The 24669-nt window shown below is 41.0% G+C and overlaps 1 protein-coding gene across 14 annotated transcripts in view; it reads right to left on the bottom strand.

Annotated features, from left to right (window-relative positions):
- Positions 1-478: 478 nt before the first annotated feature.
- Positions 479-24669, bottom strand: part of PABIR3 (PABIR family member 3) — a 51837-nt gene continuing 27646 nt past the window's right edge. For 5 of the 14 annotated variants that reach the window (XM_019019575.4, XM_019019582.3, XM_063702863.1 and 2 more), the window contains exons 5-11: positions 11435-11478; positions 11277-11331; positions 9201-9293; positions 8705-8793; positions 7454-7515; positions 3767-3863; positions 479-2555 (exon numbers count right to left, since the gene is read on the bottom strand). In XM_019019575.4, coding sequence (XP_018875120.1) covers positions 2429-2555; positions 3767-3863; positions 7454-7515; positions 8705-8793; positions 9201-9293; positions 11277-11331; positions 11435-11478 — 567 coding nt within the window. In that variant the 3' untranslated portion in view covers positions 479-2428. Of the gene's footprint in view, positions 2556-3766; positions 3864-7453; positions 7516-8704; positions 8794-9200; positions 9294-11276; positions 11332-11434; positions 11479-20350; positions 23449-24669 lie in introns of those variants that run through there. The other 9 variants (XR_008675471.2, XR_010132473.1, XM_063702864.1 and 6 more) reach the window with 8 other exon arrangements.

Below are 24669 nucleotides of genomic sequence, written 5' to 3'. Positions count from 1 at the left end.
AATGGAAAATCATTTTAGAAATGGATACTCCCAATACACAAGCTCAAAAGGTAACAGAATGGAGAACCAACTATGGAATCCCTGAGTCTGAGCATATTACAGTGAGTTGTGGTATCCTAGTGTACAGCTAAATCAACTAACTGAATAAAAACTAACTGAATAGGGCTGGGTGGGGTGGCTCATTGCCTGTGATCCCAGCACTTTGGGAGGCCGAGGTGGGTGGATCACCTGAGGCCAGGAGTTCGAGACCAGCCTGGGCAACATGGCGAAACCCTGCCCCCACTAAAAATACAAAAATTAGCCGGGCATGGTGGCATGCACCTGTAATCCCAGCTACTCAGGAGGTTGAGGCAGGAGAATTGCTTGAACCTGGGAGGTGGAGGTTGCAGTGAGCCGAGATCATGCCACTGCACTCCAGCCTGGGCAATAGAGCGAGACTCCATCTCAAAAAAAAAAAAAATAACTGAATAGAGGGAAAGGAATTGTCTGAGTTGAGAAAAATATATTGAGATAGTCAAGATTACCAAGATTTGCTGATAAAAGTTCCTTATACAACTGAGTGGTAGTCTTATCCCCATTAGTTACTTTCTGCATCCTTAGTCCTTGTGCTTGAACATTCTGCGAAACTCTCTTTGGCTAAGGTGTCAATAGTACATGTGAACCTTTGTCTGTCAATGATCTACAGTTTCAGCAAGAAACATCACTGCAACCACACCTCATTCCATGAGGGGCCCCTCTCACAACTGGTCCACTAAATGGCTGGCAAGTAAAGAAGCAAGTAACAAAGGCAATATTTATAGTTTCCTTGTTCTTAGCCAATTTATAGAATCCTGTCCCAGTTTCAAGAGACCATCATAATCCTAGTCATTTTATAAATAGTTGGTTTCATCTATTCATAATTGAATAGAATCTTCTCCCACTTATATATCAATTCTGATCAGTTCCATCAGGGTCACTGTCAAAAAACTGTTAGTGGCACAGTCTTTTTCCCATATGGCAGCATACCCACATCAGATTTCTATCATTCTGATTCTTCCTGATGAAAAGAAAAAAAGTCTTTTATACGTATTTGAGATAACTGTTCCTGTCTTATTAGCTGAGGCAATTTAAACCATTCTCAGCTTCATTTCATGAGAGTATGTTTCTATTTTTCAAAATGCTAATACTACCCCCAATTACTTAAAGCACATATTTTAAATTTAATTTTTTTTTTTGAGACAGAGTCTTGCTCTGTTGCCCAGGCTGGAGTGCAGTGGCATGATCTCGGCTCACTGCAACCTCCACCTCCCGGGTTCACGCCATTCTCCTGCCTCAGCCTCTCGAGTAGCTGGGATTACAGGCGCTCACCACCATACCCGGCTAATTTTTTGTGTTTTTAGTAGAGACGGGGTTTCACCATGTTAGCCAGGATGGTCTCGATCTCCTGACCTCGTGATCCACCCGCCTTGGCCTCCCAGAGTGCTGGGATTACAGGTATGAGCCACCACGCCCAGCCTAAATTTAAATTTTTTAACACATAATTTTTCCTATTTAAAAAAAAAACCCTTAAGATTTTCGAATAGAAAATCAGGGTTTAAACAAACATTTATAGCCCTTAGGGAACGATTGGAAGCACATGATTTTTGCAGAAAAGCCCTGACATATTAAGCCTGTATTTAATCAAATCGGTAGTCATGATGATGAATAAAACGTAAATGATAAAAATGTAAAAGACTACAATTTATCAACATTTTCCCACACTTAATTAGAATACAAAATTAATCAGGGTTAATCAGGTTGAGTACAAATTGAGTGAAGCCTCAATTACATATTATTTTCTTTCTATTCAATTAACTTTAATTAGTCTTGCTCTTCTCCTACCTACTGCTTCCCAACAAATTGAATATCTAAGGATTCATGTACAAAATAAGCAATCCTTGGATCAGTATGGTATAACTTAGTCATAAAAATTGCCTTTGATATGTGACTTTTCTTTACCAAGTGGAAGCTAGTAGTTACTGAAAATAGCATTAAAGACTAGCATGGATCATTAAGTACATAATTGTCAAACATCATTTTACTTTGTTAATTGAACAATTATATTTTATCAGAATTATGTTTCATAAGATTATTTTAAAAAGTCAAGGTACAGCATTTTCTAGAAAATAGCAGCCTAACAATTTACGCTTGTATCTTCAACATGGTTCTTATTTGGAAAACATCTTTAACATGTTATTACATTAAATTTAAGGATGTACACAAGAATTATACACGCAAGTTCTGTAGATAAATAGAATTTTAGGAAATTGAGGAAAAAAGATAAATAGGAGATAGTTTAAATTATACAGTACAATTCTCATTGCTCTGACTTGGTTTGCTTGATGTGTGTGTTTCTCCACTGGTGAGAAAGTCTTGGGATGGGTGAATCATTTAGTTGAAAGTTCGTCTACTAGAACAAATGAGAACCAGTATCAGAAGGTGACACAGGAGAGTTTGTGACAGTGCCGATTTCAGCTGACGAATTACCAGAAGATCCAGCATTGCTGTTGTTTCCATCAAAAGTAGCTGGAAGTAGACTAGAAGAAGAAAATGCTACTCATTGATAGCAGAACTCAAGAGATCTCTCTGTATACTCTGCTTTGTCTACACATGAATGCAAAATACATGACTAACAACTGGCACTTGTCACAAGCAAAGTTTTTTAAGAGTCATACAATGAAACCACCAGTAACAATAAATAGAAATCCATGGCCAGGTGTGGTGGCTTATGCCTGTAATCCAAGCACTTTGCAAGGCCGAGGCAGGTGGATCACGAGGTCAGGAGTTCAAGACTGGCCTGACCAATATGGTGAAACCCCATCTCTACTAAAAATACAAAAATTAGCCAGGTGTGGTGGCACACGCCTGTAGTCCCAGCTACTCAGGAGGCTGAGGCAGGAGAATTGCTTGAACCCAGGAGGTAGAGGTTGCAGTAAGCCGAGATGGTGCCACTGCACTCCAGCCTGGGAGAAAGAGCGAGACTCCGTCTAAAACAAAACAAAACAAAAAAAAAAAAAAAAAAAGAAAGAAATCCATTCCAGTATTTCCTATTTTTATCATTAAAACATGCTTTCTTAGGCATGCTTTTCAATAATACTCTCAACCCAACAAGGTAGACAAAAATCCAAGGAAGAAAAGATGGGCAGAAGATGACTTTTTGCAAGGATGCATTTTTATGTATTTCTCTAATATCTCTTAATCTAATGCCAAAATCTCACTTCTAAAAATGTATCCACCATATATTAGTGTCACACACATCTCATAAGAAAAACACTCTGCCAGGTGACGTGACTCACGCCTGTAATCCCAGCACTTTAGGAGGCCAAGGCAAGCGGATTGCTTGAGCTCAGGAGTTTGAGACCAGCCTGGGCAACATGGAAAAACCCCATCTCTACAAAAAATACAAAAATTAGCCAGGCGCGGTGGTGCACAGCTACTGTGGTCCCAGCTACTCAGGAGGCTGAGGTGGGAGGACTGCTTGAGCCTGGGAGGTGGAGGTTGCAGTGAGCCAAGATTGTGCCACTGCACTCCCAGTCTGGGTGACAGAGTGAGACCCTGTCTCAGAAAAAGAAAAAAAACAAAATAAAATAACTCAAGTTTATAGTATCCATTTGGAATATTAGTTTTAAAACTTCTAAGAACAGTTAATAATGTACCATACTTCTGAATACGTACAATAGCCAAAGCAGACTTAAAAACGAAGCAAAAAATGATCAATGAATGTTTAAAATCTCATTTTAATACTCACCACACATTATTTTCTGACAGTTGGGAAGTATCAGAAGAAAGCATGTTGGTTGTGCCTTGGAAAATCTTTTTTGGTTGATATTGAAATGCCATTTCACCTATGACAATACAGCAGATCAAGGTAGATGTTTTATTTAACATGTTTATTATTATTTTAATTGCAAAAGTAATACTTATTCACTGCAATTAATTTATAAAATACAGAAAAGCACAAAGAAAACAATTTTAAGTAATCATTATCCAGACATAACCATTCTTTAGTAATTTTTGAATATGTTGTATACACAATTGTTTTTTAAATAAAATTGGGTTTGTACCGTATGTAATGTTTTTAGATTTACTTTTTGTTTTCAATGATTATAATTTTCTTATATTATTAACTAAATTCTATAAGATATTATTATTATTATTATTATTATTATTGTTATTATTTTGTGAAGAAGTCGCTCTGTCACCCAGGCTGGAGTGCAGTGGCATGATCTGGGCTTACTTCAACCTCCACCTCCCAGGTTCCAGCAATTCTCGTGCCTCAGCCTCCAGAGTAGCTGGGATTACAGGTGCAAACCACCATGCCCAGCTATTTTTTATATTTTTAGTAGAGACGGGGTTTCACCATGTTGGCCAGGCTGGTCTCAAATTCCTGGCCTCAGGTGATCCACCCACCTTGGCCTCCCAAAATGCTGGGATTACAGGCGTGAGCCACTGTGCCCGGCCCTGCAAGATGATTTGATATAGCTATGTAGTAAGGCTGTTTAATGAGTTTAATGTCATTCCTTATTTTAAAACTTTAGGTTGTTGCTGTCTTTATTTTGCTAAATGTACACAATGAACTAAATAGGTAAGTTCTTTTACAGCACACAATGAACAAAATAATTGTATCTTTAGAGATTAAGGTAGAACATCTAATCTCAAAAAAAACAACAACTGCATTTTTGTAATCTTTGCCTTGAAGTAAATGTTAAAATCTGCACAGTGTTTCACGTTCATATGATAATCATTTCTGGACCTGAGCAAAACTGACATTCAAGCCCATAACTTCTATTTGAATGATAAAACCCTAAGGTCACCATTAAGATATTGCATAGACCTTCCACAGAAGTGTAATCATGGCTCATAAAGTTTAAAAGAAGTCTGGTGTCCCGTGCCTTGCCAGATTACATTTATGTCACTACAGAAAAACTACTCAGCTCTCCTTTTTGGTTTAACATTGAAAACATGACAAATCAAAACAAATTCCTCATAAAAGAAAATTAGATCTTTCTTTGCTAAAACCAGCATTACTTGTCAAACGATATTTATAGCTGCCCAATTTCTGCAGTATTCCGATGTGAAGGCTTATTTGCTCTCGCTTATTCCTTTTTTTTTTTTTCCAGACAGAGTCTTACTCTGTTGTCCAGGCTGGAGTGCAGTGGTGTGATCTCGGCTCACTGCAACTTCCGCCTCCTGGATTCAGGCGATTCTCCTGCCTCAGTCTCCTGCGTAGCTGGGATTACAGGCACGTACCACCACCCTCGGCTAATTTTTGTATTTTTAGTAGAGACAGGGTTTTGTCATGTTGGCCAAGCTGGTCTTGAATTCCTGACCTCAAGTCATCCGCCCGCCTCGGCCTCCCAAAGTGCTGGGATTACAGGCATAAGCCACTGTGCCCGGCCCATGCTCTTGCTTATTCCTAATGGAAGTCACTGCTGCTTCTCACCATAAAATATGATGTCATATGCTTTGGAGACTCTAATCTTGATCTCACTTCACATAATCATCATTCTTTTTCGTTCCCCCCGCCCCCTGCCTCAGGACCTCTCTTTTATTTTTATGCTACCTTTCTCCCACATTTCATTTGTATTAATGGGGTCCAAATAGGACATAGTTTGTTGTTTCCCAAATGAATATGCATATTCCAAAATATATGAATAAATTTCAATTTCTGTTTATCTGTTATTGTATCTGGCCAAAAATGGCCACATGAATTTTCAGCACATTTGTACAGGGCATGCTTTGGAGGGTGGGGTATGACTGAAAATATGGACTAGGTGGTATATACAGAATTCGCTTTGGAGTTCCCTCAGGGACACCTCAAAGGAATAAGGCAGTCGTCTTTCAGAGCAGCTGAAAACCAAGTGTGAGACAGGTCACATCTCCGAAGACACTGGGCAGAAACTACATCTTTTATGTCAAAATTGATCTATAAAAATAATTTTTCAATCATAAATTCTAAGAAAACTCCAGATACTTTTCATGTGATAACCTATTTATGTATACATGTCTCAAAAGGAGAACTATTTTAATCTGGTAAAACACTCCTCAATTTAAGCGTACTTTATTTTAAATACTCAATTGACCCTTGACTTCTAACAGCTCTTAAACTGCTGATATATTTGAATATTTTTTCAACACTAGCCCGAATTTCACAGCACAGGTAAAAGACCCCTAAGCTTAGTAACCGAAGCATCTTCATAAAACAATGTGCTTACTTTGGAAAAGAGTATTTTCCAGAATTTATCTAGCCCTTAATCTTAGAATACAAAAAGTACTTGATGAGTTAGTTATGTTCTTAGGAAGACTGCCATTAATTAATCCAAAATATACAAAGAACATTAAAGCATATTTCAGTTTCTCTCCTCTTATTCTTACTCCTCTTTCTTACCTTAATAGATTTTTCACAATACACATTTTTAAGTTTAATCTCCTTTCCTATTCACCCATTTCCCCTCCCCATAGTAGTCAAAAATTGTACTAAATATACAGGCTTATGCTTGCAATCTCAGCACTTTGGGAGGCCAAGGTGGGCGGATAACCTGAGGTCAGGAGTTCAATAACAGCCTGGCCAACATGGTGAAACCCTGTCTCTACTAAAAATACAAAAAAATTAGCTGGGCATGGTGGCAGGCACCTGTAATCCCAGCTACTGGTGAGGCTGAGGCAGGAGAATCGCTTGAACCCGGGAGGAAGAGGTTGCAGTGAGCCAAAATTGTGCCACTGCACTCCAGCCTGGGTGACAGAGCAAGACTCTGTCTCAAGAAAAAAAAAAAAAAAAAAAAAAAAAAAAGGAAGAAGAGCATAATTTAGTGAGGTGCCATTGAGAAGTGGGATCCAGGATTGTAGGAGTTTTTAAAAAAGACATCTTTCCACTGCCCTTTTATTCTTTCCACTGCCCTTTTATTACTGAGTAGGTGGGTCACTTTCCATATATTTAACCAAAAATAACTCCCATAAAGAAACTAAACACCAAAGAACATACACCTTCATATATATTTTTAGTGTTGTAAGTGGATCTAATTTGTGTCAACTTATTCATATGATAGCAATGTGTGTGTGTGGCAGTGAGGCAGGGGTTGACATTCAGCAAAATACTTGATGACTGACTCACTCTATTTGTTCATTCATTCATTTACTCTCTACATTGTTTTAGAAAGTAATGAAGATAGCTAGCTTGGTGAATTATATTGAAAATCCTAATAGACAACTAAATTGGAATTAAATTTCTCAATTCACATTTATATAGCATTTTAGAGTTTTCAAAATGTCCTTATACATATTTCTAGTTGCATAAAATGAAAGGCCTCTAATAGCTTATTAAATATATTTTAAATAAATAAAGCCTTTAAAAATACATCTTTGTATAACATTTGATTTTAGATATTTTATAAAATAACTTAAAGTTATATTTACTTCTACTGGTAGATAAAAGTACCTTTTCTTTTTAATGGTCCAAGGATACTTGGTCTAATAATGTTGGTAGGATTTTGACTTCTTCTAAAATAAAATCATCATGATCGTTATAAGACATTTTTTTTAACAAAATCAGCAATGACTATTTCATTATAACAGATCTAAGGGCATACACAAAAACAGGACTCTGTGTAGGACATTACATCATTTTACTGCTTTTCTTTGTTTTTATTTTTACTTTTTTTCTAAGATGCAGTTTGGCTCTTGTCACCGAGGCTGGAGTGCAGTGGCGCGATTTAAGCTCACTGCAGCCTCCACCTCCTGGGTTCAAGTGATTCTCCTGCCTCAGCCTCCCAAGTAGCTGGGATTACAGGCATGCACCACCACACTCGGCTAATTTTGTATTTTTTTAGTAGAGACAGGGTTTCACCATGTTGGCCAGGCTGGTCTCGAACTCCTGACCTTAGGTGATCTGCCCGACTTGGCCTCCAAAAGTGTTGGGATTACAGGTGTAAGCCACCATGCTCGGCCATTTTACTGCTTTTCTTTACATATGGGTAAAAACTGGAATGCCTTAGGAGCAAACTATCTTCTAATTCTCAAGGATTCAGGATTTTGAATCCTAGAGTCTACAAAAGCCTACATTCCTGGCTGGGACTTGCCTTGAATGAAGGTGAGAATCACAGATGAAGTTGTTTAAAGTTCTAGAGATAGCTCTGATCCTTATTAACAAACTTGGTTAGAGAAAGATTATGTATTAGCAGGGTGAAGGAATTACTAAATTCTTCTTATGTTCTTAGTCACCTGACTTTTTCAATATACAAAATGATAAACTGAAACAGTGACTTTTTTTTTTTTTGAGATGGAGTTTTGCTCTTGTTGCCCAGGCTGGAGTGCAATGGCACGATCTCAGCTCACCGCAACCTCCACCTCCTGGGTTCAAACGATTCTCCTGCCTCAGCCTCCTGAGTAGCTGGGATTACAGACATGCACCACCATGCCCGGCTATTTTTGTATTTTTAGTAGAGACGGGGTTTCTCCATGTTGCTCAGGCTGGTCTTGAACTTCCTACCTCAGGTGATCCACCCGCCTCGGCCTCCCAAAGTGCTGGGATTACAGGCAGGAGCCACCGTGCCCAGCCGAAACAATGACATTTTAATTTCCCTAAAAAGAAGTCACTTCTTTGGTTGGCACAAAACTTGGAGCTATAATTTAAGTTTCTATAATTCTTATTTTATAAGCAATTTGGTATTTTCATATAACATAAACTTACATGATGTATTGTTGCATAGGACTGGGAATAGGACTTGAAGGCGAACCAGTGCAACTCACGCAAGTTTGTAATGATGGAGAGAAACACTGCTAAAATCAAATTGGAACAGAGGTTTTAAAACCGCCACTTTTCTCAGAAAGCAGATCATTGGTTTCCTAGGGAGGGGCAGGGATGGTAGGGAGGGAGACTGGGGTACAAAAGATCATTAGGAAATTGTTTTGAGTGTGGGAACTGTTCAATATCTTGATTATGGTTGTGGCTACAGGATTGTACACAATTACCAAAATTAATCTAACCCTATGCTTTAAAGTTGGTGAATTTTATTACATATAAGTAATACTTGAAGAAATGAAAAAGAAGGGAACAATGTTAGTTAGAATCAGATGTACTGTGACAAAATATATCCCCCAAAATATTTGTGTTGGTGACCATTAATGTTCCTAAATATTTCCTAACTATTTCAAGAGACATAGACTTTTAGGTACTCCTTTCTTACCTTCCCAGTCTTCTTGATGGAAGAAGCCATTGAGGATACTGGAGTTAAATCAATGCACTTTAGAGAGGATGATTTCTGTAAGCCGTTGTCATTCTGTGTAAGCAGAAAGCAGTGTACAATTGTAGCACCAATTGCTTATTAATCAAATACTTGAGATACCTGTTGCACAGGGAAGTGAGTCCTTACTACTGAGTCACTGGCTGCACCATGGTGAAGAGCTCTCGCCATCCTAAAGCAATCAGGGAACCCAAAATTCACTTCAATAAGCAAAGGCACCCTTTTCCCTTTTGGGGATGAGGGCTATATGGTGATTGAGGGGCTTCCCAGCATGCCAGAAAGTCCTAGAATGTGAGTACTCAACACTATAAACACAAATCCTAAATTTAAGCTCTTCTCTTTGGCTTTGATCTGTGCTTTGTTATTGAAAACTATAATACTACATCCAGGAAAGGACCAAAAAGGTTTTGGCTAGAACTTAGAAGCAAATGAGACAGCAGGAATAACTACATTTATGGAAATTGTCTCTAGATTTTACATAGACAAAATCAGTACTTCATAATTCAGGATTTTAAAATCTGCCCTTTTGTTTCTAAAACAAGCCAAGTGTGTATTACATGTGCCCTTCCTCTTCCTAACACACTTACCATTCTCTTACTCATCCATGCCAATACCTAAAGTAATTAGAATTGGGCCAGTTAAAGGACTCCAGCAGTATCGATCAATTGTATTAGCACCAAAACACGAAAAGTGACAGGCTCCAGAGATTACCTACTCATTCTCCTGGACCTACTCCAAAATCAGGGATAACTGCTCATGTAAGGTACTCAGGGCTCAAAGGAAAATAAAATGCCATTGCTTCTGTTGATGATCTATTTCCATATCGAATAATTCCCAAATCTGAAGATTGACATTAGTCAGAATCTCTCCTATTCAATTTTCAGCTCAGTACTTGTTTTGTCACTATCTGGGATGTCCATACAAAAGAACACTAAATATCATTCAGCTACCACAACTAGGTAACCACAGTGTGCACACAGACATTTAAAAATGTTAACAAGAGATGAAACTAAATTCTAAGTATGTTTAAATTAAAGGTTTTATATTAAAATGTTAGTGGGAGAATGTGTTACAGGCTGATAATGGTGTGGCTGTGTCCCCATTCAAATCTCATCTTGAACTGTAATCCCCATAATCCCCACGTGTTGTGGAAGGAACCTGGTGGGAGGTAATAGAATCATGGGGGCAAATTCCCCAGTGCTGTTCTCGTGATAGTGAGTGAGTTCTCACGAGATTTGACGGCTTTATAAGCATCTGGAATTTCCCCTGCTGGCACTCATTCTGTCTCCTGCCACCCTGTGAAGAGGTGCCTTCTGCCATAATCGTAAGTTTCCTGAGGCCTCCCCAGCCATGCAGAACTGTGAGTCAATTAAACCTCTTTCCTTTGTAAATTACCCAGTCTTGGGTATTTCCTTATAGCAATGTGAGAACGGACTAACACACAGGCATAAAAATGCAATAATTTTCTAGAAAGTCTATTGTCTGTGGTTTAAGACTCCTAATATATAGTTCATAAATTATGGAGAAGGGAGTGAAATCATTTATTGTTTTGTTATCTAAGCACTTTAACTAGTGCAACTGAACTTTTATTATGCCTACTAGGACAGAGAAGAAACTGGTCCACAATAGCTATGGTTTTGTGTCACAAAACTGTTTACTTTGAACCCCATTTTCAAATAATGATAGCTATTTTTATGAGTAAATCATGAAGTATTTCTCAAGAGCAATCAAGGGCTAGGCGCAATGGCTCAAGCCTGTAATCCTAGCATTTTGGGAGGCTGAGGCAGGACGATCCATTGAGCTCAGGAGTTCAAGACCAGCCTGGACAACATAGTGAGACCTTGTCTCAAAAAAAAAAAAATTAAAAAGAGCACTCAAAAATTATTTATGCAACAGATACAATTTTTGTTTCAAACTAGAGCTTAGATTTCTAGAAATTACAGCAAAACTAGATATGCCGACACTGCAAGTCAGTAAAAATTTAAAATTTTCTACAAAACTGAAGTTATAATATCATACCAGTTTCAAGCCTTCTTCCCAAGATCGACTTATCTGTATCTCACTTTGTAGCTTCCTACAAAAGAAAAGAAATCAAAACTGCAGTTTGCCTATCTGAAAGAAAAGATATAATTAAGTATACAAATGATCAGAATAGTAATTCAAAGTACAGTACTCACCATTCATACATTGTTTCTCTATTTATTAAATCCATGGCTTCTTCCTGTAAAGGTAGGAAAATGAGAATAAACTGAATACCCAGTTCCTATGGTTTTATAAAATTTGATTTCATTTGGATGCACCATTATTTTTATTCACTAGGCTATAGAAGAACTAGAGAATAAATAAATCTCTAAACAAGTATCTGGTTCTCTGCCCTTTATTGCTTCACAAATTATCACACCAAAGATCTATTACTTATGCATTACAGTACATCAGATATGCAGGAACTGATTAGATGAAAAACTTTGTACTTTTCTTTATTCAAAAGCAAAAACATTAAGCATTCAAAATTATACAGTTTTCCCTGAACTTTTTAAAGGTCTACTAGGACAGAGAAGAAACTAGTCCACAATAGCTATGGATGGCTATTAATACTATGATATTAATAAAAATTACTCACAGTACACAGACAACAAATTAAATGTCTATCAGGGTAAGTTTGCTTAAGTAAATGATGAGACAAACATAATTTAAATCTAGTCATTGACATCAGAAAACAACTATTACATATTAAATGGGAGACAAATGGATCCTATTTATGTAAAATTGTAAGAGAGGTGCTCAGAAAGATGTTCACCAGAAACTTAACAGTGGTTATCAATGAGTAGTGAGATCTGGAGTAATGTGTTCTTTCTTCCTTTGTACATTGCAATATTATTTGACTTTTTATTAATATACAAGTATCATTTTCACATAGGTAGTTTTTTTTTTTTAATAACCCACCTACAGAAAGACATTCATGTTCATGGATTGGGACAATGTTCAGATGACAATTCCACCCAAAGTGATCAACAGATGCAATGCGCCCCTTACCAAAGTCCCAATCACATTTTTTACAGAAACAGAAAAACCCATCTGAAAATTCATATGGAATATTAAAGGACCCCAAATAGCCAAAGCAGTCTTTGAAAAGATGAACAAAGCTGGAGGATTCATACTTTCTGATTTCAAAACTTCCTACAAAACTACATAGTCAAAACAGTGTAGTTCTGGCATAAGAACAGATGCATACCAGCACTTTGGGAGGCCGAGGCAGGCGAATCACCTGAGGTTGGGAGTTCGAGACCAGCCTGGCCAACATGGTGAAACCTCGTCTCTACCAAAAATACAAAATGTAGCCAAGTGTGGTAGCATACACCTGTAATCCCAGCTACTCAGGAGGCTGAGGCACAAGAATTGCTTGAATCCTGGAGGCAAAGGTTGCAGTGAGCTGAAATTGCACTACTGTACTCCAGCCTGAATGACAGAGAGCAACACTCTGTCTCAAAAAAAAAAAAAAAAAAAAAAAAAAGAACGTGCATATAGCAATGGAACAGAATAGAGCGCACAGAAATAAGCCTTCAAGCCGGGCGCGGTGGCTCACGCCTGTAATCCCAGCACTTTGGGCGGCCAAGGTGGGCGGATCACGAGGTCAGGAGATTGAGACCATCCTGGCTAACACGGTGAAACCCCGTCTCTACTAAAAGTACAAAAGATTAGCTGGGCGTGGTGGCAGGGGCATGTAGTCCCAGCTACTCGGGAGGCTGAAGCAGGAGAATGGCGTGAACCCGGGAGGCGGAGCTTGCAGTGAGCCGAGATCAAGCCACTGCACTCTAGCCTGGGCGACAGAGCTAGACTCCGTCTCAAAAAAAAAAAAAAAAAAAAAAAAGAAAGAAGCCTTTACATAATACATGATCAAATGGTTTTCAACAGTGATGCCAGGACCATTCAATGGGGAAAGGACAATCTTTTCAACAAATGATGTTTAGAAAACTGGAGCTCTACATGCAAAAGAATGAAGTTGAACCCTTTTTTTTTTTTTTACCCTATGTAGAAATTCACTCGAAATGAATTAAAGACTTTAACTTAAAAGATAAAACTCTAAATCTCTTAGAAGATAACATAAGGTTAAATCTTCATGACACTGGATTTCACAATGATTTCTTGGATATGATACCAAAGGCACAGGCAACAAGAGAAAAAAAACAGATAAACTGGTCTTCATCAAAATTAAAAAACTTTTTTTTTTTCTGAGATGGCGTGTCACTCTGTTGGCCAGGCTAGAGTGCAATGGCGTGATCTCGGCTCCTGCAACCTCTGCCTCCTGAGTTCAAGCGATTCTCCTGTCTCAGCCTCCTGAGTAGCTTGGATTACAGGCGCATGCCACCAGGCCCGGCTAATTTTTTTATTTTTAGTAGAGATGGGGTTTCACGTGTTGGTCAGGCTGGTCTTGAACTCCTGACCTTGTGATCTGCCCGTCTTGGCCTCCCAAAGTGCTGGAATTACAGGTGTGAGCCACGGCACCCGGCCAAATTAATGATTTTTTTTTTTTTGAGACGGAGTTTTGCTCCTGTTGCCCAGGCTGGAGTGCAATGGTGCAATCTCAGCTCACTGCAACCTCTGCCTCCCGGATTCAAGCAATTCTCCTGCCTCAGCCTCCTGAGCAGCTGGGATTACAGGCACCCGCCACCACACCCAGCTAATTTTTGTATGTTTAGCAGAGATGGGGTTTCACCGTGTTGGCCAGGCTGGTTTCAAACTCCTGACCTCAGGTGATCCACCTGCCTCAGCCTCCCAAAGTACAGGTGTGAGCCACTGTGCCCGGACTTTTTTTTGAGACGGAGTCTCGCTCTGTTGCCTAGGCTGGAATGCAGTGGCGCGATCTCGGCTCACTGCAAGCTCCACCTCCCGGGTTCACGCCATTCTCCCGATTCAGCCTCCTGAGTAGCTGGGACTACAGGTGCCCACCACCACGCCCAGCTAATTTTTTGTATTTTTAGTAGAGACGGGGTTTCACCATGTTAGACAGGATGGTCTCGATCTCCTGACCTCGTAATCCACCCACCTCGGCCTCCCAAAGTGCTAGGATTACAGGTGTGAGCCACCGCGCCCAGAGAAATTAAAAAAACTTTTGTGCATCAAATGACACTATCAAGAGAGTGAAAAGACAACTGGATAATTGGAGAAGATATCTGCAAATCATATATCTGAAAAGGAATGAATATCCAAAATATATACAGAACTCCTACAACACAGTGACAACAAAAACCAACCCAATTAAAATATGAGTAAAGAGACTGAATGTTTCTCCAAAGAATACATACAAATGACCAAAAAGCACACGAAAAGTTGCTCAACATCATTTGTCATTATGGAAATGCAAACCAAAACCACAATGAGATGCCACTTTACCCCCATTAGGATAGTTTTTTTTTGTTGTTTTTATATATTTTTTGAGACAGGATCTCACTCTGTCACGCAGGTTGGAGTGCAGTGGTGCAATCTCAGCTCACTGAAACCTCTGCCTCCCAGGTTTAAGTGATTCTCATGTCTCAGCTTCCTAAGTAACTGGGATTTTTTTTTTTTTGGTGACAGAATCTCACTCTGTTGCCCAGGCTGGAGAGCAGTGACACGATCTTGGCTCAGTACAACCTCTGCCTCCCAGGTTCAAGCGATTCTCCTGCCTCAGACTCTCGAGTAGCTGGAATTACAGGTGCATGCCACCACACCCAGTTAATTTTTGCATTTTTAGTAGAGATGGGGTTTCACCATGTTGGCCAGCTGGTCTCAAACTCTTGACCTCAGATGATCTCCCCACCTCGGCTTCCCAAAGTGCTGGGATTACAGGCGTGAGCCACTGCACCCAGCCAAATTTTTAAATTTTCTAAAAACATCGTTTCATCCTTATCTCATCCTTTTTTATATCTCTACTTTATATATATTCTATGATTCACATAATATAATAGCACAGTGGTATATGTCCAAAATGTATAAGTAAATGCAGTGTACCTATGTTGGAGGCATGTACTCAAACATTTTCTCCTGATGTGATGTGTGATCAAGAGTTTAAAGATTTTTGTCTATAGTATAAATAATACATGTTTGGAGTAGTCCATAATAGAAGAGTGGTGTGAGTTGTGTGAAAGAATTAAAATTTGGCCACGCACAGTGGCTTATGCCTGTAATCCCAGCACTTTGGGAAGCCAAGGCAGGAGGAATCCTTGAGCTCACGAGTTCGAGATCAGCCTGGGTAACATAACAAGACCTCATCTCTACTAAAAGAAAAAAAAAAATTAGCCGGGCACATGTGGTACACATGTCAGTAGACCTAGCTACTCAGGAGGCTGAAGTGGGAGGATCTCTTGAGCCTGGGAGATTGAGGCTGCAGTGAGCCACAATTGTGCCACTGCACTCCAGCCTGGCAACAATATGAGACCCTGTCTCAATAAATAAATAAATACATAAATAAATATTTGACCTAGTCCTTCAAAGATGTATAAAATATGAACAAGCAGTGAGTAGAGGGAAGGGTATTCCAAGCAGAAGAACCCATATGAACAAAAGTTTAGGAGAGGGAAAAAATACAACAGATTTGGAGATAGTGAGACTACCTTGGCTGAAACTGAGTTTGTGCTACAAGGCAATGAGAGAGAAAACAGGAGAGGTAAGACAGGGCCAGTTTTACAGGTTCTTAAATAATCAGAGTTTGAATTTAAAGAATTTGGGCAGAATCACGTCGTTGTCAGGACCCCGGCTTTGGAGACAAACAGAACTGAGTCAAATCCCAGCTCTATAACCTACTACCTGTGCAAACTTAGGCAGGTGACGTCACCTGAGCGTCAGTTTCTTCATCCATATGAAGATGACGATAAGAATGAGGATGATGAGGTGGCTGTACAGTTCTCATCACACTGCCTGGCAAACAGTTCAGTGCTTACCACATATTAGCTATCTTTATTATTATTCAATAAGTAATGGGAAGCCATTGTGACATTTTGTATGGGGGGAAGAAAGTGAAAATGATGTTTTTTTTTTTTTTTAATTGATCATTCTTGGGTGTTTCTCGCAGAGGGGGATTTGGCAGGGTCTCAGGACAATAGTGGAGGGAAGGTCAGCAGATAAACAAGTGAACAAAGGTCTCTGGTTTTCCTAGGCAGAGGACCCTGCGGCCTTCCGCAGCGTTTGTGTCCCTGGGTACTTGAGATTAGGGAGTGGTGATGACTCTTAACGAGCACGCTGCCTTCAAGCATCTGTTTAACAAAGCACATCTTGCACCGCCCTTAATCCATTTAACCCTGAGTGGACACAGCACATGTTTCAGAGAGCACAGGGTTGGGGGTAAGGTCACAGATCTACAGGATCCCAAGGCCGAATAATTTTTCTTAGTACAGAACAAAATGAAAAGTCTCCCACGTCTACTTCTTTCTACACAGACACGGCAACCATCCGATTTCTCAATCTTTTCCCCACCTTTCCCCCCTTTCTATTCCACAAAACCGCCATTGTCATCATGGCCCGTTCTCAATGAGCTGTTGGGTACACCTCCCAGACGGGGTGGTGGCCGGGCAGAGGGGCTCCTCACTTCCCAGTAGGGGCGGCCGGGCAGAGGCGCCCCTCACCTACCGGACGGGGCGGCTGGCCGGGCGGAGGGCTGACCCCCCCACCTCCCTCCCAGAGGGGGCGGCTGGCCTGGCGGGGGCTGACCCCCACCTCCCTCCCGGACGGGGTGGCTGCCGGGCGGAGATGCTCCTCACTTCCCAGACCGGGTGGCTGCCGGGCGGAGGGGCTCCTCACTTCTCAGACGGGGCGGTTGCCAGACGGAGGGTCTCCTCACTTCTCAGACGGGGTGGCTGCCGGGCAGAGACACTCCTCACCTCCCAGACGGGGCGGTTGCCAGGCGGAGGGTCTCCTCACTTCTCAGACGGGGTGGCCGGGCAGAGACACTCCTCACCTCCCAGACGGGGTCGCGGCCGGGCAGAGGCGCTCCTCACATCCCAGACGATGGGCGGCCAGGCAGAGACGCTCCTCACTTCCCAGACGGGGTGGCGGCCGGGCAGAGGCTGCAATCTCGGCACTTTGGGAGGCCAAGGCAGTGGGCTGGGAGGTGGAGGTTGTAGCGAGCCGAGATCACGCCACTGCACTCCAGCCTGGGCACCATTGAGCACTGAGTGAACCAGACTCCGTCTGCAATCCCGGCACCTCGGGAGGTCGAGGCTCGCAGATCACTCCCGGTTAGGAGCTGGAGACCAGCCCGGCCAACACAGCGAAACCCCGTCTCCACCAAAAAAATACAAAAACCAGTCAGGCGTGGCGGCGCGCGCCTGCAATCGCAGGCACTCGGCAGGCTGAGGCAGGAGAATCAGGCAGGGAGGTTGCAGTGAGCCGAGATGGCAGCAGTACAGTCCAGCTTCGGCTCGGCATCAGAGGGAGATGTGGAAAGAGAGGGAGGAAAATGATGTTTTTTTAAAAAAAAATTTGTCCAGGCGCAGTGGCTCGTGCCTGTAATCCCAGCACTTTGGGAGGCCGAGGTGGGTGGATCACGAGGTCAGGAAATCGAGACCATCCTGGCTAACGCGGTGAAACCCCGTCTCTACTAAAATTAGCCGGATGTGGTGGCGGGTGCCTGTAGTCCCAGCTACACGGGAGGCTGAGGCAGGAGAATGGCGTGAACCCGGAAGGCAGAGGTTGCAGTGAGCTGAGATTGCGCCACTGCACTCCAGCCTGGGCGACAGAGCGAGACTCTGTTCCAAAAAAAAAAAAAATTTATCTTGGTCTTGATTGTGGAAGTTGGATAAACTGGGAGAAACAGAAAATCTATTGGGATATTATTTCAGTAATCTAGACCCATGGGACAGAAGAAGGAAGCAGCAGTGACAACAAAGAGGATATTGTCAAGGAAGAATTAGTAGGATTAGAAGCCTAATTGGATACAGTAGAAAAATAAGGAAGAACTGAAAATAAATCAAGAGCTTTGAGTCTTAAACCTGTGACTATTTTGATACCATACAATGAGGTATCAAATCGAGAGCTTTGAGTCCTAAAACTGTGACTATTTTGATACCATACAATGAGGTATCAAATCGAGAGCTTTGAGTCTTAAAACTGTGACTATTTTGATACCATACAATGAGGTACAGAAAATGAGGGAATTGGAAAAGGTAATTTAAGAAGATAGTCTTTTAAAAACAATGGAATAACAGTAAATTCAGAAAAATGTAATTGTTAGTATAGTTCTTCAATTTAATATTATATAGATAGTCTCCTCTAGTGTGAAACTCAAAGTATTTTGTAGTTCATTCGGTCAACAAGTACAGAGCAGGTAGTTTTGTGAAACTGAGATAGAATTCTGCTTAATATTCCTCCCACTGAAATTGGAGCATTAGCTAAAATCAGCTATTGAAGGTTGTTAGGAGAAGAGTGTTGACTCTTTTTCATTTATGTCTTGCCTATTTCCAAAATGGATTTGAGATGGTTTATAATAAAATAAGATTGTTAAAATAAGTATAAAAGGTCAACAGCCATGCATTATAACTGTAAGAAGCAGAGTACAGTATACTAGAAACCTAGTTTAAGGAGAATTGTTATACTTGGATGTTAAAGTTGGCTTTCCATTTTTCAGGATACATGGTAAAAATGGGAACTGTAAGTTACCAACTTTTGCTCTCCGAGGAGACTACATCTGAAAGATTTTAGTTACTGAGTGCCTGCACAGTACCCAATAAAGGCTTGTTGAAAGAATGAAACAATCTGTAAACTAAGATCAAATTTAAATTTTTTTTTTTGGAGAAGGAGTCTTACTTTGTCACACCAGCTGGAGTGAGTGCAGTGGTACAATCTCAGCTCACTGCAACCTCTGGCTCCCGGGTTCAAGCGATTCTCCTGCCTCAGCCTCCCGAGTAGCTGGGATTACAGGCATGCCTCACCAGGTCTGGCTAATTTTTATATTTTTAGTAGAGATGGGGTTTCTTCACGTTGGTCAGGCTGGTCTCGAACTCCTGACCTCAGGTGATCCACCCGCCTCGGCCTTCCAAAGTGCTGGGATTACAGGCGTGAGCCACCGTGCCCGGCCAGCAAATTAAAAAGAAATTTTTTTTAAAGACGGAGTCTTCTTATGTTGCCCAGGCTGGTCTTGAACTCCTGGCCTCAAGTGATCCTCCTGCTTTGGCCTCTCAAGTCGCTGGAATTACAGGCACGAACCACCACGCCCAGCTCAATTTCTTTTTAGTGATTTTTACTTAAGACACTACAGAGAAAGTTAAGTTGTTACTGGGTGCCAATGACTCATATCCTGTTTAACAAATCAGGAATTAAATATAAAGCTATATAACAAAAAACTGTGAGCAGACTGTTATGGGTTGAATTGTGTCCCCTCAAATTCCTTTGTTGAAGTCCTAATCCCCAGTGCCTCAGGATGTGACCTTATTTAGAGACAGAATATATTCAGAAGCAAGCAGGTTAGGATGAGGTCATTAGGGTGGGCCCTAATCCAATATGACCGCTGTCCTTCATGAAAAGGAGAAACTTAGAAACAAACACATGTACAGGGAGAACACTATGTGAACATGACGATAGCCATCAACAAGCCAAGGGCAGAGGCCTGGAGCAGATCCTCCCTCACAGTTCTCAGAAGGAATCAACCCTACTGACACCTTTGTCTCAGACTTCTAGCCCTAAGAAATGTGAAACAATATATTTCTGTTGTTTAAGCCGCCCAGTTTGTGATACTTTGCAATGGCAGCCTGAGCAAATATACAAACTGTTTCTGCATGGCACTAATTTATGTTTAGAGCTTTGGGAAACAGGGAACTACAGACTGAAAGAATTCGGATCTTTTGGAATACAAGCTCAATTTTTATTAGGGGCCACACGTGGTGGCTCATGCCTGTAATGCCAGTACTTTGGGAGACTGAGGCAGGAGTACCACTTGAGGCCAGGATTTCAGGACCAGCCTGGGCACCACAGGGAGACATCATCTCTCCAAAAATTTAAAAAAATGGCCAGGTGTAGTGGCTCATGCCTGTAATCCCAGCACTTTGGGATGCCGAGGCGGGTGGATCACCTGAGGTCAGGAGTTCTAGACCAGTCGGACCAATATGGTGAAACCCCGTCTCTACTAAAAATACAAAAGTTAGCCAGGTGTGGTGGTGGGTGCCTGTAGTCCCAGCTACTCGGGAGGCTGAGACAAGAGAATTGCTTGAACCTGGGAGGCGAAGGTTGCAGTCAGCTGAGATCATGCCACTGCACTCCAGCCTAGGCAACAGAGCGAGACTCCGTCTCAGAAATAAATAAATAAATTAAATTAAATAAAAAATTATCCAGGCATAGTGGTGTGCACCTGTAGTCCTAGCTAGTTGGGAGGCTGAGGCTGAAGCAAGAGGATCACTTTAGCCCAGAAGGTTGAGGCTGCAGTGAGCTATGATCATGCCACTACACTCCAGCCTGGGCAACAGAGCAAGAACCTGTCTCAAAAATAAATAAATAAAATAAAATTTTTATTAGAAAGGAAAATTACACAAAATAATTCCTATTTAGGAATAATAACTGTGTTTAGAAAATTAACTTCTAGCTTGATGTCTCAGTCTCTTTAATACTTAGAAAACAGCTAACAACAACAGTTGAGAAGAAATTGTCCATTACCTGCTTAATAGGAAAGGTGTAACATAAACCAAATATTGGCCCAGAACCTAACATTGACTTGGAGCTGTGTGCTCATTTAAAATTAAAAGCAAATTTCATCATACTATTTTACAGGAGGCCAGGCGCGGTGGCTCATGCCTATAATCCCAGCACTTCGAGAGGCCAAGATGGGCGGATCACCTGAGGTCAGGAGTTTGAGACCAACATGGTGAAACCCCCTCTCTACCATGGCCAACATGATGAAACCCCCTCTCTACTTAAAAAAAAAAAAATTTAGCTGGGTGGGGTGGTGGGCGCCTGTAATCCCAGCTACTCGGGAGGCTGAGGCTACAGAATCGCTTGAACCAGGGAGGCAGACGTTGCAGTGAGCCGAGATCGTGCCACTGCACTCCAGCCTGGGCGACAGAGTAAGACTCCGTCTAAATAAATAAATAAATAAATAAATAAAAATTTAAAAAACTATTTAACAGGAAATAGAGGATAAAACAACATAGTAACACCACATGGAAGCAAAATCAGAATGTGGGACATTTTACAGGACAAATGGACTCCCTGGTTTCTTCAATAAATAAGAGGCATGGAACAAAAAACAGGCAGAAAATGCTGTTTTACAGCATGGTGCTGGTACCAAAACAGAGATATAGACCAATGGAACAGAACAGAGACCTCAGAAATAACACCACACATATACAACCATCTGCTCTTCAACAAACCTGACAAAAATAAGCAATGGGGAAAGGATTTCCTATTCAATAAATGGTGCTGGGAAAACTGGCTAGCCATATGCAGAAAACTGAAACTGGACCCCTTCCTTATACTTTATACAAAAATTAACTCACGATGGATTAAAGATTTAAATTTAAATGTAAAACCCAAAACCATAAAAACCCTAGAAGAAAACCTAGGCAATACCATTCAGGACATAGGCATGGGCAAAGACTTCATGATGAAGATGCCAAAAGCAATTCTAACAAAAGCAAAAATTGACAAATAGGATCTAATTAAACTAAAGAACTTCTGCACAGCAAAAGAAATTATCATCAGTGTGAACAGGCAACCTACAGCATAGGAGATAAGTTTTGCAATCTACCCATCTGACAAAGGTCTAATATCCAGAATCTACAAGGAACTGAAACAAGAAAAAACAAACAACCCCATCAAAAAGTGGGCAAAAGATATGAACAGACACTTCTCAAAAGAAGACATTTATGTGGCCAACAAACATACGAAAAAAAGCTCAACATCACTGATCATTAGAGAAATGCAAATCAAAACCACAGTGACATACCATCTCATGCCAGTCAGAATGGCGATGACTAAAAACTCAGGAAACAATAGATGCTGGCAAGGCTGTGGAGAAATAGGAACGCTTTTACATTGTTGGTGGGAATGTAAATTAGTTCAACCACTGTGGAAGACGGTGTGGCGATTCCTCAAGGATCTAGAACCAGAAATATCATTTGACCCAGAAATCCCACTACTGAGTATATACCCAAACGAATATAAATCATTTTACTATAAAGACACATGCACACGCATGTTTACTGCAGTACTATTTACAATAGCAAAGACATGGAACCAACCTGAATGCCCATCAATGATAGACAGGATAAAGAAAACTTGGTACATATACACCATGGAATACTATGCAGTCATAAAAAGGAATGAGATCATGTCCTTTGCAGGGACATGAATGAAGCTGGAAGCCATCATCCTCAGCAAACTAACACAGGAACGGAAAACCAAACAATGCATGTCCTCACTCCTAAGTGGGAGCTGAACAATGAGAACACATGGACACGGGGAGGGGAACAACACACATCAGGGCCTGTTGCGGGGTGGGTGGTGAGGGGAGGGAACCTAGATGACAGATCAATAGGTGCAGCAAACCACCATGGAACACGTATACCTATGTGACAAACCTGCACATTCTGCCCAGGTATCCTGGAACATAAATAAAATAAAATAAAAATGCTGTTTTAAATAAAAGAGATCTAAGAGATATATATCAACTAAATGTCATATTTGGATTGTGTTTGGATCAGTTAAAAAATGCATTTTTGAGAATTAGGAAAAATATAACATGGATTTAGATGACATTAAGGAATAAGGTAATCTGTTATGCATAATGATGGCATTGTGATTATGGAGAAAAAAAGTCCTTCTCATACCCATAAACTTGGGTAAAAAGATATGTCAGAAATTTACTTTAAAGCACTCTCTCCCACCCCTAAAAGAGAAGCAGATCGATGAAAAAGGATGTACAAAATGTGGATAATTGTTAAAGCTGGGTGTTAGGTACATGAAGATTCTATATTCCATGTTTTAAATTTTCCATTTAAAAAGATTTTTTTTAATGCAGTACTCTTGGCACTATGCATAATTACTTACAGTCATCCCTTGGTATATGTGGGGAATTGGTTCCAGCACCCCCCCACTGCAATACCAAAATCCACACATCCTCAAGTCCACAGTGGGCCTTCTGGAACCCGAGGATACAAAAAGTCACCCATACGTATAGGAGGGTTTCACATCACACGCCATTCAAATCCATGTTGTTCAAGTTTGGAGGTTCCTCAAAAAATGAAAAATAGAGTTACCATATGATCCAGCAATCTCACTCCAAGGTATATCACCCACCAAAAAGGAAATCAGCATATAGAAGAGATATCTACATTCCCATGTTTATTGCAGCACTGTTTACAATACCTAAGATTTGGAAGCAGCCTAAGTGTTCATCAACAGATGAATGGATAAAGAAAATGTGATACATATAAACAGTGGAGTACTATTCAGCCATAAAAAGAATGAGATCCAGGCTGGGCACGGTGGCTCACGCCTGTAATCCCAGAACTTTGGGAGGCTGAGGCAGGCAGGATCACCTGAGGTCAGGAGTTCGAGACCAGCCTGGGCAACATGGTGAAACCCTGTCTCTACAAAAAATACAAAAATTAGCCTGTCGTGGTGGCGTGGGCCTATAAACCTAGCTACTCAGGAGGCTGAGGCAGGAAAATCACTTGAACCTGGGAGGCAGAGGTTGCAGTGAGCTGAGATAGCGCCACTGTACTCCAGCCTGGGTGATAGAGCAAGACTGTCTCAAAAAAAAAAAAAAAAAAAAAAAAAGGGATCCAGTCATTTGTAGCAACATGGATGAAACTGGAGGTCATTATGTTAAGTGAAATAAGCCAGGCACAGAAAGACAAACATCGCATGTTCTAACTTATCTTCTTTTTTCTTTTTTTTGAGACGGAGTCTCTCTCTGTCACCCAGGCTGGAATGCAGTGGCGCGATCTCGGCTCACTGCAACCTCCGCCTCCCAGGTTCAAGTGATTCTTTAGTCTCAGCCTCCTGAGTAGCTGAGATTACAGGCACCCACCACCACGCACAGGCACCCACCACGCACGGCTAATTTTTGTATTTTTGGTAGAGACGGGGTTTCACCATGTTGGCCAGACTGGTCTCGAACTCCTGACCTCAAGTGATCTGCCCACCTCAGCCTCCCAAAGTGCTGGGAATACAGGCGTGAGCCACTGCGCCCAGCCTCATGTTCTTGCTTATTTGTGGGAGGTAAAAATTAAAACACTTGAACTCATGGAGATAGAGATTAGAAGGATGGTTACCAGAGGCTGGGAAGGGTAAATGAGGGGTGGCGAGGAAGTGGGATTGTTAATGGGTACAAAAATATAGTTAGAAAGAACAAATAAGACTCAGTATTTGCTAGCACAACAGGGTGACTATAGTCAATAATAATTTAATTATACATTTAAAAATAACTAAAAGGATAATTGAATTGTTT

This window comes from Gorilla gorilla, chromosome X, assembly GCF_029281585.2.
Source record: "Gorilla gorilla gorilla isolate KB3781 chromosome X, NHGRI_mGorGor1-v2.1_pri, whole genome shotgun sequence".
In the NCBI taxonomy this organism is placed as follows: Eukaryota; Metazoa; Chordata; class Mammalia; order Primates; family Hominidae; genus Gorilla; species Gorilla gorilla.
The sequence above is the reverse complement of the archived record's forward strand: the minus strand, read 5'-3'. Positions and strand labels throughout refer to the sequence as shown.